Source organism: Mobula hypostoma, chromosome 5 (assembly GCF_963921235.1).
Source record: "Mobula hypostoma chromosome 5, sMobHyp1.1, whole genome shotgun sequence".
In the NCBI taxonomy this organism is placed as follows: Eukaryota; Metazoa; Chordata; class Chondrichthyes; order Myliobatiformes; family Myliobatidae; genus Mobula; species Mobula hypostoma.
This window is the reverse complement of record NC_086101.1, coordinates 26,005,510-26,025,282: the sequence shown is the minus strand read 5'-3', so window position 1 is coordinate 26,025,282 and position 19,773 is coordinate 26,005,510. Positions and strand designations below refer to the sequence as shown.

Sequence of the window (19,773 nt, the reverse complement as noted above, 5' to 3'; positions counted from 1 at the left end):
ATTGGCGCTGCTTCCTGCACGCATGCTGAGCTCGTTGACTTTATTAATTTTTCCTCCAACTTTCACCCTGCCCTCAAGTTTACCTGGTCCATTTCCGACACCTGCCTCCCCTTTCTAGATCTTTCTGTCTCTATCTCTGGAGACAGCTTATCCACTGATGTCTCCTATAAGCCTACTGACTCTCACAGCTATCTGGACTATTCCTGTTCTCACCCTGTCTCTTGCAAAAATGCCATCCCCTTCTCGCAAATCCTCCGTCTCCGCCGCATCTGCTCTCAGGATGAGGCTTTTCATTCCAGGACGAGGGAGGTGTTCTTTTTTAAGGAAAGGGGCTTCCCTTCCTCCATCATCAACTCTGGTCTCAAACGCATCTCCCCCATTTCATGCACATCTGATCTCACTCCATCCGCCCGCCACCCCACTAGGAATAGGGTTCTCCTGGTCCTCACCTACCACCCAACCAGCCTCCGGGTCCAACATATTATTCTCAGTAACTTCTGCCACCTCCAACGGGATCCCACAACTAAGCACATCCTTCCCTCCCCTCTTTTCTCTGCTTTCCGCAGGGATCGTTCCCCAAGCGACTCCCTTGTCCAATAGTCCCCCCTCCCCCCATCCCTCCCCACTGATCTCCCTCCTGGCACTTATCCTTGTAAGCGGAACAAGTGCTACACATGCCCTTACACTTCCTCCCTTACCACCATTCAGGGCCCCAGACAGTCCTTCCAGGTGAGGCGACACTTCACCTGTGAGTTGGCTGGGCTGATATACTGCGTCCGGTGCTCCCGATGTGGCCTTCTATATATTGGCGAGACCCGACTCAGACTGGGAGACCGCTTTGCTGAACACCTGCGCTCTGTCCGCCAGAGAAAGCAGGATCTCCCAGTGGCCACACATTTTAATTCCACATCCTATTCCCATTCCAACATGTCTATCCACGGCCTCCTCTACTGTAAAGATGAAGCCACAGTCGGTTGGAGGAACAACAACTTATATTCCGTCTGGGTAGCCTCCAACCTGATGGTATGAACATTGACTTCTCGAACTTCCGCTAATGCCCCACCTCCCCCTCGTATCCCATCCGTTATTTATTTTTATGCACACATTCTTTCTCTCACTCCCCTTTTTCTCCCTCTGTCCCTCTGACTACACCCCTTGACCACCCTCTGGGTTCCTCCCCCTCCTCCTTTTCCCTCTCCCTGGGCCTCCTGTCCATGATCCTCTCATATCCCCTTTGCCAATCACCTGTCCAGCTCTTGGCTCCATCTCTTCCCCTCCTGTCTTCTCCTCTCATTTTGGATCTCTCCCACCCGCTTACTATCTCTTCCTTCAGTTAGTCCCTCGAAGGGTCTTGGCCTGAAACGTCGACTGTACCTCTTCCTAGGTATGTTGCCTGACCTGCCGCGTTCACCAGCAATTTTGATGTGTGTTGCTATCTCTCCTTTATATGGAAATTCCAGCTGAGTCTCTGATCGATGGTAATTCCCCAGGATATTGATAGTGGGGTGTTCACTGATGGAAATGCCATAAACATCAGGGGGTGAGAGCTGGATATTCTCATTGGAAATCACCATTGTCTCAATGTTTATATTAGTGTTTAGTCCAGTGATCCTCCCCCTAACATCAATTCAGTTCAAGTGTAATTGTCATTCAACCGTATATGAATACCCATTAATACGGCCAAATGAGACAGCGTTCCTCCAGGGCTTGTGTTCTTGCAGCTTAGCTTGGGATCCTCGAGATTAGCGTTCTCGGAGCTTAGCTTGGGATCCTCGAGATTAGGGTTCTCGGAGCTTGGCTGCCGGCCGGGGTCTGGGATCTTGAGCTTGGCTGCCGGCTGGGGTCTGGGATCTTGAGCTTGGCTGCCGGCTGTGGTCTGGGATCTTGAGCTTGGCTGCCGACCGGGGCCTGGGAGCTTGTGCTTGGCTGCCGGCTGGGGTCTTGGATCTTGAGCTTGGCTGCAGGCTGGGGCCTTGGGTCTTGATCTGGGAGGCTGTGGACTGATCTTGAGGGTTGGAGGCTTATAACTCGGAGGCTGGACCTGAGTGACCAACTGGGAACTGAGCATCAACATAGAGCCGGGACTTGTCCTTCGAGAAGCCAGGACGCATCGGTAACACGACACGAAAATGAGACAGGACAGTACGTAGACATAGAGCCAGGACTTATACTTAGACAACCCGGGACTCTACCCCTCCACACCATGGTGGTACAGGTCCACCTGTAGGGTAATGGCAGAACGGCCGGACTTACCCAACAGAGGCAGAGACAAGACAAGACATGAAACCCCGCCCCCCGCAGGGCAATGGCAGAACGGCCTGACTTACCCCGCGGAGGCGAGGACAAGACAAGACAGATCCCCCCACAGGGCAACGTCAGAACGGTCTGCTTCCTCCACAGAGGCAAGGACAAGAAGAGACAAACACCAAAGAAGGACAGATAGTTCCATCTCTGCTTCGGGGTTGCTCTGAGTCGCAGTTACAGCCAGAAACCTCCGCTGACTACAAAACAGTCAGATCCGTGCGTAGCTCGGAGTGGCTGACGGCCACTCAGCTGGCCCGGGAAACAGCCGAATCCATACCACAAAGTCTCCTTCAACGAGTGGCAACAAGGTTCCATGAAGTTGTGGTCCTCCAACCAGGCCTAGAGATCTCAAATGGTTTTAATAGCCTTCCATTGCAGTTTGCTCCAAGGGGGACTGACAAGACACACCAGCAGCCCACACTCAACCCCAAGGCTACTTATATCCAAGCCCAAAGATGGGAATCAAGTGCCTATGATTAGCACAACCAAACAAGGATCTGCTGGAATACCTGGAGTCCTGAGTCCATGGAACCAGAATGCGACTTCACGGAAAGGACCGTGACATCTATGCATTGAGTTGCTGCCACAAGTTTGGCTGATCAGATATTTGTTTTAACAAGCAAGTATGCTGATGTGCTTAATAAAGTGGTCATTGTGTGTATGTTCTAATGTATTTATTCTAAAACACAAGGAAATGCAATGTATGAAAATTAGACCAATATCACCTTCAGTTCTTTTCCTGTCAATCAGTATGATCAGACCTGATCTATGTGAAGCCCCTTTATACAGGGCATCTCTAAAGATGCAGCTCGTTAGTTCCTTGCTAGCAGCCACCAGACTCAGCAGTGAGAAAACCACCTGTTTCAGGCTCCGAACATCTAGGGTTGATATGTCCTGATACCTACCAAAACTGGGGAGTTGGGATGTCTCGCAAGCCGTGTTAATACTGTGTAACTGCTGCCCCCAGGCAATTGCCATTCGGCAAGACATAACAGACCGTGCACTTCATACAATTATAAAGAAAATATATTTATAAATATTAACTTAATCAAACCACAATTAAAGAAGAAAGAAAAAAAAGAAACCAAAGAGCCCATCATAGCTAAAACAAATGTGCACAGGTTGGAGCTCAAACCTTCCACAATCTGATGTGTCTGATGTACTCATAACACGAACTCCTATTCACTGTTCACTGGTAGGAGTTCCCCTTTCACCTCCATCGAGAAGTGTATTCCTGTTGGATCGGATCAGACAGCTGGATATCTTAAGCTTTTTCTCTCCTTCTTCCACCAAGAAAGACCTCGACCCAACTCAGTGTCCATACAATGTTCCTCTGCGCAGCATACTGTAGAACCTTGTCCGAGTTCCGTCATCCTGATTGGTGGACACGACATTCCTAAGCATAAACATCGCAACTCCTTTTATTTAGTGGTACCTCAAACACAAACAGCAGATCACACGGCTTCTACAGAAAGTAATTCAATGAAATATCCTACAACGTTCACAGTACAGTCTTAGATATAACCTTACCATTACATATGCCTTTACATAAATTCTTACATAAACACATTACGTAACCTAATGCATATGACTTTTGAGCAGAGTCTTAAATACCCTTCCTTCAATTTCTCTTCAGTGCCATCTCTCCCTATCCTTCTATTCATCTGTCAGTCTATCTAAAACTTTTCTTCACTCTATCATCGCTGCTTTAAAAGGTTCTAGTCATCCAGTCTCAAACACCCTCAGGCAAGATTATTTCCAAATGTTTACATCCTCAGTGAGCAGAATTTTTGTGTATGCCAATTTTAAATGACCGACTCCTTACCTTGTTTTTATATCCCTTTTTCTCAAGAAAGTGGGAAAGTGTTCCAACATCTGCCCTGTCAAATCCTGTTTGGATCATAGATATTTTCAGACATCACCCTCATTCTTCTAAAATCCAACTAATACAGATCTAAATTATTTTATCTCTCTTAGTAACATAAACTACTTGTTTGCATTTAGCCTCCAGTTTTACTACATTGCATTTTTGTTCATAAGTGGAACACTTTGCCTGAAATTAGTGGTCAGCAATGCAATTGCTAAAGGGGTTTTGGGATACTTGGAGGCACACAATAAAATAACCTATAAGTGGAAACATTTCCTGAAGTATCTCTTGCAAATCACTGAAGAAATTACAAGCTGGATAAAGAAATTAGAGTCACTGGAGCGATCACACCTTCCAAGTTTCCCTTGTCCATTCGTCTCTTCCCAATTATCTCCCTCCCAGCACTTATCCTTGCAAGCCACAAAAGCACTCTGTCCTCCCATTCACCTTTATTAAGGTCCGCAAACATTCCTTCCAGTGAGGGAACGCTTTACAGATAAATCTGCAGGGGTTGTCTCCCATGGTCCACTCTCCTCTTCTATCAGTATCTTTCCTCTCCAGCAGTTTTTCCTTTCCTGCCCACTTGGCTTCACCTGTCACCTCCCTTCCATGACTTCGATTAGAATAGTGATGAGTAGGAATTTCTTCAGTGAGAGGGTGATGAATCTGTGGAATTAATTGCCACAGACAGCTGTGGAGGCCAAGCCAGTGAGGATATTTAAAGTGCTGGTTGGCAGCTACATAATTAATGAAGGCAACAAAGGTTATGGGAGAAGAGAGGAATGTGTTTGAGATGGAAAATAAATCAGGCAAGATCGAATGGGGCACCAAACACCAATGCATTGAATGACCTAATTCTGATCACATGCGTTATGGTCTTTTGGATCAAAACTTTATTCAGTTCTCGTGTGGTCTCAACAACACTCTGCACAAATTGCAAAATAAATCATTTTGTTTTTTTTTACTCAAACCCATTTGCAGTGAAGGCCAAAATACTTTTTGCTACTTGTTACCTGCCACCATTTTATGATTTATGCACCAGAACACCTAGGTCCTTTCGAAATTCTCCCAGTTCCACATTGTCTCCATTTACTGTAAATATCAATCTTCCTCTTGTGGCTTATCTTAATAAAGCGCATGTCCTTTTACTTCCTGTCCTTAACCTGCCAGTCTTGTACTTGTCCATGAATCTCTCCACATCCCCTTGTAGAATCACGGTATCCTTATCACAACATATCATTTCCTGCACCTTTGGCAGACACTCCAATGAGTTAGCACTATTCAGAAAACACACAGCAATGACTTGCTTAGATTATGAAGACATTCAGCTTCCACACTCACAGTCTCGAACTTCGAAAGGAAGAACTGGAGAAGGGGAACACCACTGCCTCCAGGCTCAGCCACAAATTATACCTGCTGACTCCTGTTTCAGTATCAGGGAACATCTACTTCAGAAGCATTGCAGAGGTTCAAGAGGATGGTTCACTGCTACCTTTGCAAGGCCAATTAGCAATGACAAAACACTGGCCTTATCATCAAGACTATGTTACAAGGAAAAATAAATTAAAAGAAGCTTATTTTTACTGAACTGCAATAAGTCAGGACACAGTTGCAATTTTTTTTGCAAGTGTTACTATTTCAGAGTTTGATGCAATTTGTTTCTTCTAGCTGTGAGCTGCAAAAACACTCACGTGATCCCTTTTAATTCCTCAAAATCAGATTCACAGTCAGATTTGTTTATTTATCACACGCGTATCAAAACCTATAACAGGGTGCATTATTGGCATCACAACTGACACAGATAAGAGTGTGCTGGGGACAGCCTGCAAGTGTTGCCACACATCCCAGTACCAATATAGCATGCCCATCATCTTCTCAGAACTGAAAAGCAACGACAAAAGAATACCATCAACGCAAGTCCCTTACCTGCCTCTGATAGATGCGCACACTGTTGTCTACGCCCAGGTAGCATATCGTGGGTCTTCTGGCATAGGAGATTCAAGCTGAGTATGTCCTTCCACCATATTCTCCTTCCTTCTCATCAGTGACAGCAAGATCTTTGCTCTACTGTTCTTGTCGTCTCTCTGACTCCCTTGCTGCTCGTCTAAAGTCAGTAGCTGAGTTCCTCTGATAATTGACATTCTAATGCAGGTGAATTATTGGGCCAACTACAAGAATCCTGAAATATATAATCCACAGTTTGATTCATTCTGAGGGAAACAGTCTTATAATCAAATATACCTGAAATTGCAATAGCAAACCTCGTAAATGGTAACTATGACATGAGACTAATGGTAACTATGGACTCAGATGAACTGTTGTTAAAATCTCAGTTCAGATGAACTGTGAGCTGTTCAATTCCCTCTACAAGTGCTGCCTATTTCTTTGAGTTTCTCTAGCAGCTTGTTTATTGTTGTAGAAATCCAGATTGTTTACTGATGTCCTTCAGAATTTATTCAATGAAGAATTGATGGCATTGAACTTTTCAGTAATGTGTTTGTCTTTTTAACAGAAAACATATGAAGAAGCTGGCACACAATATGCTGAACTGGAGTGGCCTAAACATACCAAGGGAAAAAGGAACATCCACATTCCCAAAGAAATGGTAGAGTATGCTACAGTGCGGAACACAAGTGGAATTGTTTTTTCCTTAGATGATCGGCACCAACCATAATAACTAAAGACTTCATTCTCTGCACAGAGATTTTAATCTATTGGAGCCCGAGATACGAAAATTTGAGAAGTGTTTACTTATGCTATGCTTAAATATGGTTTGCTGCCCAAAGAGGGATGCTTCATGTAATACATTTGTATTAGTATTCCGACGAAGATTTGGATTAAAAAATTGGAAGAATTTAAGAATCACTTGTCATCAAAGCTTTCTCTTTGCATTCATCAATGAAAACTGTATTCTTTGCCATCTTTGCTTAGAATTAAAGAAATGTGTTATATATATATTCTGAGAATCAGAATTAGGATCAGATTTATTAACATTGGTATTAGGGTAAAAAAAATGTTATTTTGTGACAGTAGTTCAGTGAAGACAGAGAATTACTACGTTACAAGAAATAAGTAAATAAATACATCAGTACAATAGGGGAATAACACATTGACAGTTTGTCAATCTGATGGCACAGGTGAAGAAACTGTTTTTAAAATGCTCTTGATGGTAGTAATGAGTAGAGAGCATGTACATGGTGGAGAGGATTCTTAATAATGCATCATAACTTCTTATTGCACAAAGTTCTGAAGATGTCCTAAAAGGTGGGATGCTTGTGTCCATCATAAGACCATATCCATCATAAGATATAGTAGCAGAAGTAGGCCATCCGGCCCATCGAGTGAGCTTCACTAATCAATCGTGTGCTGATCCAATTTTCCAGTTATCCCCTCTCTCCTGCCTTCTCCCCATAACCTTTGACGTCCTGGCTAGTCAAAAACCTATCTATCTCTCCTTTAAATGGTTATTCCAGTTGAGTCTCTGGTCGATGGTAATTCCCCAGAAGGTTGATAGTGGGGCGTTCACTGATGGAATTACCATAAACGTCAGGGGGTGAGAGCTGGATTTTCACATTGAAATCGTCGTTGCCTGAATGTTTACACTAGTGTTTAGTCCAGTGATCCTCCCCCTAACATAAATTCAGTTCAAGTGTAATTTTCATTCAACCGTATATGAATACCCATTAATATAGCCAAATGAGACAGCGTTCCTCCAGGGCCAAGGTATGAAACACAACACCAACAGTAATACACAGACCAAAGCACATATAACACACACAAGATAGAAAGCAGATAAAGATTCAGTTGGATGTATAAAATGTAGATAGTGAAATAGTGTTTAGGGTTCATTGTCCACGCAGAAAACTGATGATAGAGGGGAAGAATCTGTTTCTAAAACATTGTCTTCAGGCTTGATCCTGGGTGTCGGGGGTCCTAAATCACCGATGCTGCTTTTTTTTTTGTGGCAATGCCTTTTGAAAGTGTTCTCGATGCTGGGGAGGCTAGTGCAACTTTCTGCAGTTTTTTTCCAATCCTGTGCCATGGTCCCTCAATACCGGACGTGCGATGCAGACAGTTAGAATGCTCCCAACGGTCTATCAGTAGAAATTTGCCAGTTTCTTTGATGACATACTGAACATCCTGAAGCTCCTAGTTAAATCCTTTGTAATTTCACCAATATGTTTTGGCCTCAGAGCCATGTATGCCCAGGAACCCTTGAGCAGTCAATCATTGAGATTCTAGTCCTGATCGTCCTTCAGCCGTGTTTCTCTACGAGCTGCACTTGAGGGATTGTTTGTGGGGACTCTGCTCAAAGTACATTTACTCTTGATGTATGTGCTTGTGATCCTCAGGTTCAGCTAGTAGCTTAATCTAGGGGAAGACAGCCTCCGGCCCGGCTAAACTTGAGGAATCATGTCTGGGTGGATGCTGCATGATGTGTTCCCCTGTTACAAATCAGTACCCCGAAATGACAAACGGTACACAATATGCAATTAAATGATTGAGCTTTATAATTCTTAATTTGACTACATGTTAGTAAAGAAACAAAAAAGAAAAAAGGCCCATTCTCGTTAAACAATCTAATGTGCAACATTGGAGCTCACTATTTTCCAGTCTGTTAGTTATCCATCGATTTTCCCCTCGGGCGTCAACTCCCGACCCCATTCCACGTCCACTCCGTCCTGCAGACTACGGCTTCCCCATTCTGGCATCATCTCTCTCTACCTTCCGCTGAACAAAAGCCCGCGAAAACTTCGCTCAGGCCCACAAGAAAGAAAACATCTTCCCTCATTGCCCAGCACACATTCCAAAGCCCCCGTTATCTCTAATCACAACCCAACCACTGCTTTTACAGACAAACCATTACACGAGCATGAAACATTACAGCGTGTTACAGGTTCTTGAGTCAACATAGACATCACTGTCAGTCGGTCAGCAGTACTTTCATGGGTCTGTTCAAATCCCACTGGATCAGGACAGGGGATCCCATCCTTTTTTTTTAAATGCCATGGAACCTTACCATTAACCAAGGGGTCAGTCGACCCGAGGTGGGGAGCCCCTGCACTAGAGGCTTAAGAATGAAACGCACAGCATTCACTGAAGAAACTCAGCGGGTCTGGCAGCGTCTATACAGGGAAATAAAGAGTCCACGTTGCAGCCCATTACCCTCCATCTGGAAGCACAGACTGATCCTTTGGTGATGCTCCATTGGTGCAGGTGATGTGTGGTTGCAATGTTGAAAACGGTGCACGTGTCCTCTCCCGGATGGAATTAAAACGTCACGTCTTTTCCGAAATGATAATGAAAGTTTCACCTTTTTTGTTATGGTGCATTTCAAAGTTCAGATTTAAAAGTAAATTTATTCTCAGAACACGACTATGTTACTATATATTAACTTCAGGTTCATTTTCTTACAGATACTGTATATACATGAAAAATACGAAATTGGAGTAGACTGGTTCATTGCTTGGCACCGACTAGATGGGCTGAAGGGCCTGTTTCTGTGCTGTGCTTTATTATGATTAAATGCACCCAATGACTTGGCCTCCTTATCCACTTGCAGCAAGATTTACATCCCTTTGACTAAAGTAATTTCCCCACATCTCTGTTCTCAATGGACGTCCTTCAATCCTGAAGTCGTGCCCTCTGGTCCTAGACTCCCCTACCATGGGAAATAACTTTCAAATATCTAATATTTTCTGGCCTTTCAGCATTTGGAATGTTTCTATGAGATCCCGCCTCATTCTCATTCTCCAAATTCCAGGCAATACAGCCCAAGAGCTGCCAGAAGTTCCTCATACAGTAACCCTTTCATTACTGAAATCATTCTCATGAATCTTCTCTGAAACCTCTCCAATGTCAGTATATCCTTTTTTTAAAATAAGGAGCCCAAAACTGCACAAAATACTCTAAGTGCAGTCTCACGAGTGCCTTATAGAGCCTTAGCATCACATCCCTGCACTTATATTCTATACTTATATTCTATTCTAGAAAGGAATGCCAACATTGAATTTAGAGAAGGTTTGTTCTGGCAACCCAACCCGTTCTAGACTCTTTTGAGTGCACATTGGAGCTACCATACCAGGCAGCGATACAGTGGATGGGAATTCTCTACATGGTACACCGGTAGAAATTTGACAGTTTGAAAACCTCTACAGCCTCTCTTTATCTTGTGAATTGGAGCCTCCATATCAGGCAGTGATGTCATCAATGGGAATTGTCTCCACAGCACACTGTTAGAAATTTGCAAGAGTATTTGATGACATATCCTATCTAATCAAAATACTCATGATGTTTTGTCACTGCCATGCCTTCCTCGTGACTTATTCAATATGTTTGGTCTAGGAAAGGCTCTGTGAGAAATTGATATCCAGGAGCTTGATGCTGCTCACCCTTTCCTCTGCTGACTGCTCCACAACGACTGGTGTGCGTTCTCGTTACTGTCCCATGTGTCCTTTCCTACACTAGATGGGTGCAAAAAAGGATTTCAGTGATCATGCCCTGAAATTTGAAATTCAGTCTGAGTGCTATCAAATGGCTATAGGTAAAACGAGATGCTGTTCTTTAAACTTCCAATGAGCTTCATTAGTAAATGAAGAGATTCATGCAGTTAAACCAAGGAAAGAGAGATTAGTTATCATTGAATCTGGAACATAATGTCAGGAGCCTGGACACTTGGGTCACACCCATGCTGATTTGTGGACAGTAAGCACGGTGTTTGAAAAAAAGAAAAACATAAGCTTCTGATTCACCGAAAGATGATCAGGATGGTGAGGTGTTGTGAAGGACCATGGGCAGCTGTTAGATCCTGGAGGGCCTGTACAGGAAGAAGGTGAGAGTGCTGGGTGTGAATGGGAAGGGTGTTGTGGATTTTCTTAACAAAACATCTAAACGAACAAATGAGATGAAGAGAGTGGAGAGATAACCCAGACATTTAAGCCATGTACATTGATAAAATGTACGCGTCACGGTCGTGTAGTGGTTAGCGTGACACTATTAGAGCTTGGAGTTCTGAATTCAGTTCCAGTGTCATTTGTAAAGAACCTCTATATCCTCTATGGAATGCATCGGTTTTCCGCGGGTGCTCTGGTTTCTTCCAACAATTCAATGACATTCAGGGCAGTTTAATTGGTTATTGTAGGGAGTCCTGTGATTAGGTTAAGGTATAATTGTGGTGCCGGGGATTGCAGGACAGAGTGGTTTGAAGGGCCTACTTCACACTGTATCTCTAAATTTAAAATAAATAAATACATTCTTCAGAATATAATTGTAGTAAAGGAAAAGGTACTTAAAATTCTGGTGCACTATGGAAGTTGGAATGTTGGAAGAGTGTTAGTGTGTTGGAACAATGGATAATCTGACCATTAAAGAGGTACATGTCTAACCATTCCTGTTGGCTTCGATGTTCACATTTAGAGATTTCCTAAGAAGTTTGTGAAGTTCATTATGTTAATAGAAAACGATATCACTCAAAGAAATAGGGGAATACAAACAGTAAAAACCTGTATTATTAATGCTAGTGCCAAGGACAATTGCTCTACCTCTGAATGCAAGAAACTGCAACGAGCTGTGGCACCCACCTCACTCCATGGCCTCTGTCTCCACTTCCTGCTGTCCCAGTAAAGTAGATCCCATAAGCCAAGACATTATTTCTTCTCCAGCACAAACACATTGCTCAGCAGATCAGGTAACATCTATGGAAATAAATAAACAGTCAGCGTTTCAGGCTGAGACCCTGCTGAGTTTCTCCAGCACTTTGTTTGTGTTGCTTTGGAACTCGAACATCTGCAGAATTTCATGTGTTTAAGATCTCTCTTCCATGCCTTCCCTTAGGGAAGAAGATTCAAACGCCTGAAACATATAACACCAGGCTCTTGTCCTGTTGTTATAAGACTATTAAATAATCTTGAGTAGGATAAAATGGACTATTGACCTCACTACTTGCTATGGACTGCAAAATACTTTATTCCGCATTCTACCATTGTCTTACCTTGTACTACCTTAATATACTGTTGTAATTAATTAATCTCTATGAAGATCAAAAGTCCATAAGACTATAAGATATAGGAGCAGAAGTAGGTCATTCGGCCCATCGAGTCTGCTCCGTTAGTCAATCATAGGCTGACCCAATTCTTCCAGTCATCCCCACTCCCCTGCATTCACCCTATACACTTTGATGCCCAGCTGATCAAGAACCTACCCATCTCTGCCTTAAATACATCCAATGACTTGGGCTCCACAGCTGCTCCTGGCAATAAATCCACAGATTTACCACCCTCTGACTAAAGTAATTTCTCCACATCTCAGTTCTAAATGGATGTCCTTCAATCCTCTTGTCATAGAATCCCCTACCATGGGTCATAACTTTGTGATATCTAATCCATCTCTTAAATAATCTTCAACTTTTAAATAATCCGTCTTTTAACATTCGGAATGTTTCTATGACATTCCCCCTCATTCTCCTGAACTACAGAGAATACAGCCCAAGAGATGCTAGACGTTCCTCAGTCAGTAATCCTTTCATTCCTGGAATCATTCTTGTGAAACTTCTCTGAACCCTCTCCAATGTTTGTATACCCTTTCTAAAATAAGGAAACCAAAACTGCACATAATACTCCAAGTGTGGTCTCTTCAGTGCCTTATAGAGCCTCAACATCACAGCCCTGGTCTTATATTCTATACCTCTAGAAATGAATGCCAACATTGTATTCGCCTTCTTCACCACCAACTCAACCTCCAGGTTAGCCATTAGGCTGTCTTGCACAAGGACTCCCAAGTCCCTTTGCATATCTACGTTTTGAATTCTCTCCCCATCTAAATAATAGTCTGCCCGTTTATTTCTTCCACCAAAGTGCATGATCAGACACTTTCCAAAATTGTATTTCATTTGCAACTGCTTTTCTCATTCCCCTAAACTATCTAAGTCTTTCTGTTTCCTCAACACTACCTGCTGCTCCATCTATCTTTGGATCATCGGCAAATTTAGCCACAAATCCAGTAATACCGTAGTCCAAGTCATTGTCAGGCATCGTAAAAAGCAGTGGTCCCAATTCCGACCCCTGTGGAATTCCACTGGTAACCAACAGCCAGGATCCCTTTATTCCCACTCTCTGTTTTCTGCCAATCAGCTAATGTTACATCCATGCGAGTAACTTCCCTGTAATTCCATGGGCTCCTATTTCATAAGAACCCTCATGTGCCGCATCCCATCAAAGTCCTTCTGAAAATCCAAGTATACCATGTCTATTGCATCTCCTTTGTCTACCCTGCTTGTAATTTCCACCAAGAATTACAGTATGTTTGTCAGGCAAGATTTTCCTTTTAGGGAGCCATGCTGGCTTTGGCCTATCTTGTCATGTGCCTCCACGTACCCCGTAATATTATCCATAACAATCGAATCCAACAACTTGTCAACCACTGATATCAGTCCGACAGGTTTATAGTTTTCTTTCGGCTGGCTCCCACCCCTCTTAATTAGCGGAGTAACATTTACAATTTTCCAATCATCCGGTACAACGCCAGAATCTATCGATACCTGAAAGATCATCGTTAATGCCCCCACAATCTCTCCAGCTACTTCCTTCAGAACCCGAGTGTACGTTCCATCAGGTTCAAGACGTTTATCCACCCTCTGAATATTAAGCTTCTGTGCACCTTCTCAGTCATAATTTTCACTGCACGATCTTTTACTTACTTAACACTCTGAATATCTTGTATACTGCAGACGTCTTCCACAGTGAAGAATGATGAAAAATACACATTCAGTTCCTCTGCCATTTCTGCATATCTCATTACAATATCTCCAGTGACATTTTATTTTGGTCCTATATTTTCCCTCGACTCCCTTTTGCCCTTTATATACTTCAAAAAGCTTTTAGTATCTTCTTTGATATTACTTGCCAACTTCCTTTCATAATTCATCTTTTCCTTCTTGATTACCTTCTTAGTTTCCTTCTGCAAGTTTTTAAAAGCCCCCAATCCTTTATCTTCCCACCAGCTCTGGCTTCCTTGTATGTCCTTTCTTTTGCTTTTACTTTAACTCCGACTTCACTTGTGAGCCACGGTAGTGTCCTTCTTCCATAAGACCATAAGACCATAAGACAAAGGAGCAGAGTACGCCATTCGACCTATCGAGTCTGCTCCGCCATTTTATCATGAGCTGATCCATTTTCTCCTATTTAGTCCCACTCCCCTGCCTTCTCACCATAAACTTTGATGCCCTGGCTACTCAGATACCTATCAATCTCTGCCTTAAATGCACCCAATGACTTGGCCTGCACTGCTGCCCATGGCAACAAATTCCATAGATTCACCACCCTCTGACTAAAAAAATTTCTTCGCATTTCTGTTCTGAAAGGGCACCCTTCAATCCTTAAGTTATGCCCTCTCGTACTAGACTCCCCCATCATGGGAAACAACTTTGCCACATCCACTCTGTCCATGCCTTTTAACATTCAAAATGCTTCTATGAGGTCTACCCTCATTCTTCTAAACTCCAAGGAATACAGTCCAAGAGCGGACAAACGTTCCTCATATGTTAACCCTCTCATTCCCGGAATCATTCCAGTGAATCTTCTCTGTACCCTCTCCAACGTCAGCACATCCTTTCTTAAATAAGGAGACCAAAACTGCCCACAGTACTCCAAGTGAGGTCTCACCAGCGCCTTATAGAGCCTCAACATCACATCCCTGCTCTTATACTCTATTCCTCTAGAAATGAATGCCACATTGCATTCGCCTTTGAAAATTTTCCCTTTGAAAATTTATTCTTATTTGGAATATATCTGTCTTGCCATCCCCTCATTTTTCACAGAAACTCCAGCTATTGCTGCACTGTTGTCCTTTCTGCTGGAGACCCTTTCCAGTCAAGCTTGGTCAGTTCCCTCTCATGCCATTGTAATTTCCTTTATTCCACTGAAATACCGACACACTGGATTTTATTCTTTCCCTTTCAACTTTCAATGTGAACTCGACCATATTGTGATCACTGTTCCCTAAGGGTTCCTTAACCTTAAGCCCTCTTATCACCCGTGGATCATTGCACAACACCCAATTTAGTCTAGCCAATCCTATGTTCGGCTCAACAAAAAGATGTTCTAAAAAGCCATCCCTTAGACATTCTACAAATTTTATCTCTTGAGATCCAGTACTGACCTGGTTTTCCCAATCCACTTTTATGTTAAAATCCCCAACATTTATCAAGACATTGACTTTCTGTCACGTTTTTACTATGTCCTGCTGTAATTTGTAATCCACATCCAGGCTGCTGTATGGAGGCCTGTATACAACTGCCATTAGGGTCATTTTACCCTTGCCATTTCTTAACTCAACCCATTGAGATCCTACACCTTCCAATCCTATGTCATCTCTTTCCAATGATTTAATATTATTTCTTATACACAGTTCAAAAATTAAAAAGATGTACAAACTTTTCATTCAAGCTACGTGTTTTGCTTTATCTCGGTACATGTAAAAATATCGATATATCAATATATGTAAACTGTGTTGTTATATGTGAGAGATAGGGGTTCACATTTCCAGATTCAAACATTAAAATGGGCATAACCATTAACGCCACTTCCAATGAAACTAGAGATACAATGAAAGTAAGCTTCATTCTCTGCATGGATACAATAAGTTCTGTGTAGCTTTCAGCTCTTAACATTTAATTTCAGCTTTCAGGTAAACCTACCCATATTCCTGGCCCCTGTGGTCCAAACTACACATCAAGCCCACAATACTGATAGATCTCAGGATCGAATTGTACCAACATTCCTGACTCTCAGTTTTGCCCATCTGAATCCCAGCTCTGACTACACATGCAGCCAATGCTTTGGACCCTGGTTCTGACTCCATACTGACTATTCATACTTCACTTCTTCCAAGAAGATGGCACTGAATGCAAATCTTTTAATGGCAAACAGGACTGCACAGAGAGGGAGACTGGAGATTTCAGGCATTTACCAAGCTCGCAGTAATACATGGCCAACCTCTTGATCCATAGATAATTAACTAGTGGATAACAAAACTGAGTAATTAATGGTAGTGACAAGATCCATAGCTGTATATGAATTGGAATGTTAGGTTGCAGTTGTCGAATATGCTTCTGAGAGCGCACTTGGAGGATTAGATACTGTTTTGATTAACCTACTGTTAGAGAAACATCATTAAGCTCAAAAGACTGCAGAGAAACTTTGAATTTGCTTCAGTTGTTCCTGTTTTCTCCCTCATGCCATAGATGTGCAGACCGGTAGGTTAATTTTCCACCAGCGTGTTCGTGTCTTCTGAAATATGGAATGAGTTACTGGGAATGTGGAGAGAATAAATTGGGATCAGTGAAAAAGTATGATTGGTGGCTGGCGTAAATCTGATGGTGGAAGTGCCCATTTCTCGGCTATACATCTTTTTACCTTCAAAACTCTTTTGATCCTAAGCCATGTAGCCCACGATATGTTTGTTGTGTGTAGTAATGATGTAATCACTAGACTTTGGCCCCAAATCAAAATATTAAAATTGTCTACTACGCCATCATCTGGTCAAAGAATTGGCTTCTTTCGATATTTGGGACAGTCACCAAGTGATTCAACAACCTAATGATCCTTTAATGTTTTGAGTTTGCTTCATAATACTAAAGTACATTACAAAAATTAACTATATCTATGTAAAGGCTAATATTAACATTCCGAAACTGAGTGCTAACGACATACTTTCTGAAAGCTTCAAGCTCCTGCATGCCCACTTTTGCCAAGGGAATTAAGTATGTTGTGTGATGTTGCTGTAAAGGTTGGAAAAGAAATCTTCCATGTCCCGGTATTATATATTTTATACTTATACACTCACTTGCCACTTTATTAGTTGCACTATTCACCTGCTTATCAACACAAATCCTAATCAGCCTGCTTACTAATACAAAACCTAATCAGCCAACCATGTTTCAGAAACTCAGTGCATTAAAGAACATGCAGTCATGGCCAAGAGTTTCAGTTGTTGTTCAGACTAAACATTGGAATGGACAAGAAAGTGATCGAAACGAGTTTGTCTGTGGAATGTTTGCTGTTGCCCGACGGAGTGGAAAGTTGACAAAAAACTGCTGTGTTTTTTTTTACATTTTCATGCACAACCGGCTCTGCAGTCTTTACAGAAAATGTTTCGAAAAACAAACAAAAATATCAAGTGAGCGACAGTTCTGTGGTTGACAACACCTTGTTAATGAAAGAGGTGAGAGGGGAATTGCCAGACAGGTTCAAGGCAGTAACTCAAGTAACGGAGTGTTACAACAGTGATGTGCTGAGGATAATCTCTAAGCGCAAAACAAATTGACCTTGAATTAGATTTTACCGACAGCAGCAATATAGCCCGAATTAAGTGGCCACTGAGGGCAAAACAGTAGCAGGTTCTCGCTGGATCTGCCCTGATACCTTGATCGTTTGATACTAAGCACAACACCCAATGTTTTGAAAAAATAATGTCTTCGCCACAACTGTAGTAACAGTTTCCTCAGATTCACGATTTCTGTTCAATACCGAGAGCAGAACGTAAAAATTGGCATCACCTTACGGGATCCAAAGAAAAATATGCACCTTGTGAAATTTCCCGTGGTATGTCAGAATTTCTGTCGAAGATAATTTACACCTCTGTTGCGTCAAATTAAGATTCATTGCACCGGAGCTGCACACATTTTTTATTGTTTTGATGGGGATGGCAAGAGTACAGCAAATTTGATTATTTTAGTGAGAGCATTCTTGCATCGTACAATATTACCTCTATGCAAACTCCGGATTCATCTTTGTAGCAAAACAAATGTGGACATCCATTCAGTGATCTCCATGGGGACAATTCAAATTTAATTCAAACGAATAACATTGGCAAGTCATATTTTTTTTTTTGAATGCCCGGGTCATATAAATTAGATACAAGTACCTCAACAATGATCTCGTGGTTTTAATAGTTTTAGAAATTCAGAAGGCCTGTCATCATTGGGCTGTTGAAACATATTTCGTAATGTGTCAGAAGTAAACGAATTTGGATACCAGGCTATGATTAATGCTAAGCGACATCTAGTATGAGGTTTGAATGACTTGAAAAATATTTTTAACTAAAGTGAAAGGATATTTAACAGATTTCGCAAATGCTGCTCTGAACTTAGCCTGAGCCACAGCATAAATAAATGTATTTGTGCACGAACTCAGGCACTGAAGCATATATCCAGTGTGCTCCATGGTGGCGAAAGGATCGTTATAATCCGTGAGCATAAACTGAACGCCTACAATTTGTGTGCATATTGAATGTACAAACGTTACCAGCCATAGCAGTATGAAACAGCTTGATATAGAGAGAAGCAATATGATCGATTTTCTGCGATTCACAATTTCCGGATCATTGTATTCCTCGAGGCTCCCCTTTCCTCTAAGTCCCTTTCTTATTCTAGCGGCCTGTAGAATGTGTCTGGTTGTCAGCGCATTAAGCAGCGCAACCGACAGAAATGGTACCAACGGTGTTAATATAATGTCAACGAAAAAATATGCAACCCATATCGTTAAACTAGAGAGATATGATTTCACTTTGCAGAGATACGGTATATTGTCAATAATATACACGTGTTCGTTTTCAAAGAAAATTGGAATATTCTGTACAAAACTTAGTCCAAAGACAATCAAAATAACTTTTGTCGCAGTCCGTTCTGTGCAATATTTTCCCCTCAGCTTCGGACAACCAATGGCGATGTATCGATCGAACGTGAAGGCAACAGTTAGCCAGACGGAGCAATCGATGGCCGCAAAGACTAGGGCGATGTTGAGGCTGCAGATAGGTGTATAATCCAAGAGTGAGCCCGGAAAATACGTGTCATTAATCTCATACAATAGTACATCAAATATTATCACCAGTAGATCGGCCACGGCCATTGCAACCATATAGCGAGTAATGCATTTAGAAAGACCGCAAGTCCCTCTCGAGAGAATTATAATTGCCATTAGATTGCCTATAACAGGAGACAAAATATAATTATACACTATTCAGATGAAAAAAAAACGTTTACAGGTGAATGTAACGTCCGAGATGAAGTTTACGTAGTGGTCGTTTTAAAGTTGTCAGCGAGAACTTGCTGTCATAAATTGGAGCGACATTTCTACAGAAACAAGCTGTCGCGCAGGAGATTCTTTGATCGCCGCACTGGCGAGGATTAATTGTGGTTACTGGAAGCAAAGTCGTTGATCGAAAATTTGGAATAGTTTGGAGTGTTGCTTTAGAAAAGGTGACATATTTTGTACGTATTTCAAATCCTGTAGTGGCAAAAACTGATGACTCTACGACGTAGAATAACAAACTCGTGTGAATCTGGACTTATTAAATTAATACCGATATTTATATTTACGATTTTCAGTTTTATTTAAATTAATTTAAGATTCTCCTTGCTTCAATGCTACCTTTTCAAACACGCGGTGTACTGGATAATGTGCACACACTAATCCTTAAGCGAAAATTATCTTGCAACGCAATTTTACGGAAATTTAATAACTCGAGAGTGCAAACTATCATTGAAATGGCTCAGTGTTCTGCATAGACTGATGTAAGCACAGAATAAATAAATGTACAAGTACATC

At 42.1% G+C, this 19,773-nt stretch overlaps 2 protein-coding genes across 2 annotated transcripts in view; one reads left to right on the top strand and one right to left on the bottom strand.

Annotated features, from left to right (window-relative positions):
* LOC134347292 (uncharacterized) overlaps positions 1-7,002 on the top strand; it is an 87,539-nt gene extending 80,537 nt beyond the window's left edge. The window contains exon 8 of the mRNA XM_063049692.1: positions 6,684-7,002. Within this exon, the coding sequence (XP_062905762.1) occupies positions 6,684-6,845 (162 nt within the window). The 3' untranslated portion in view covers positions 6,846-7,002. The remainder of the gene's footprint in view (positions 1-6,683) is intronic.
* Positions 7,003-18,228: 11,226 nt separating this feature from the next.
* Positions 18,229-19,083, bottom strand: LOC134347291 (probable G-protein coupled receptor 139). The gene has a single exon (XM_063049690.1). The coding sequence runs from the start codon at positions 19,081-19,083 to the stop codon at positions 18,229-18,231; it is 855 nt and encodes a 284-aa protein (XP_062905760.1).
* Between the last annotated feature and the right edge of the window lie 690 nt (positions 19,084-19,773).

What these genes read in the sequence shown, in the direction of transcription:
- LOC134347291 (XM_063049690.1), bottom strand. Translation starts at nt 19,083, where the DNA reads ATGGTTGCAATGGCCGTGGCCGATCTACTGGTGATAATATTTGATGTA.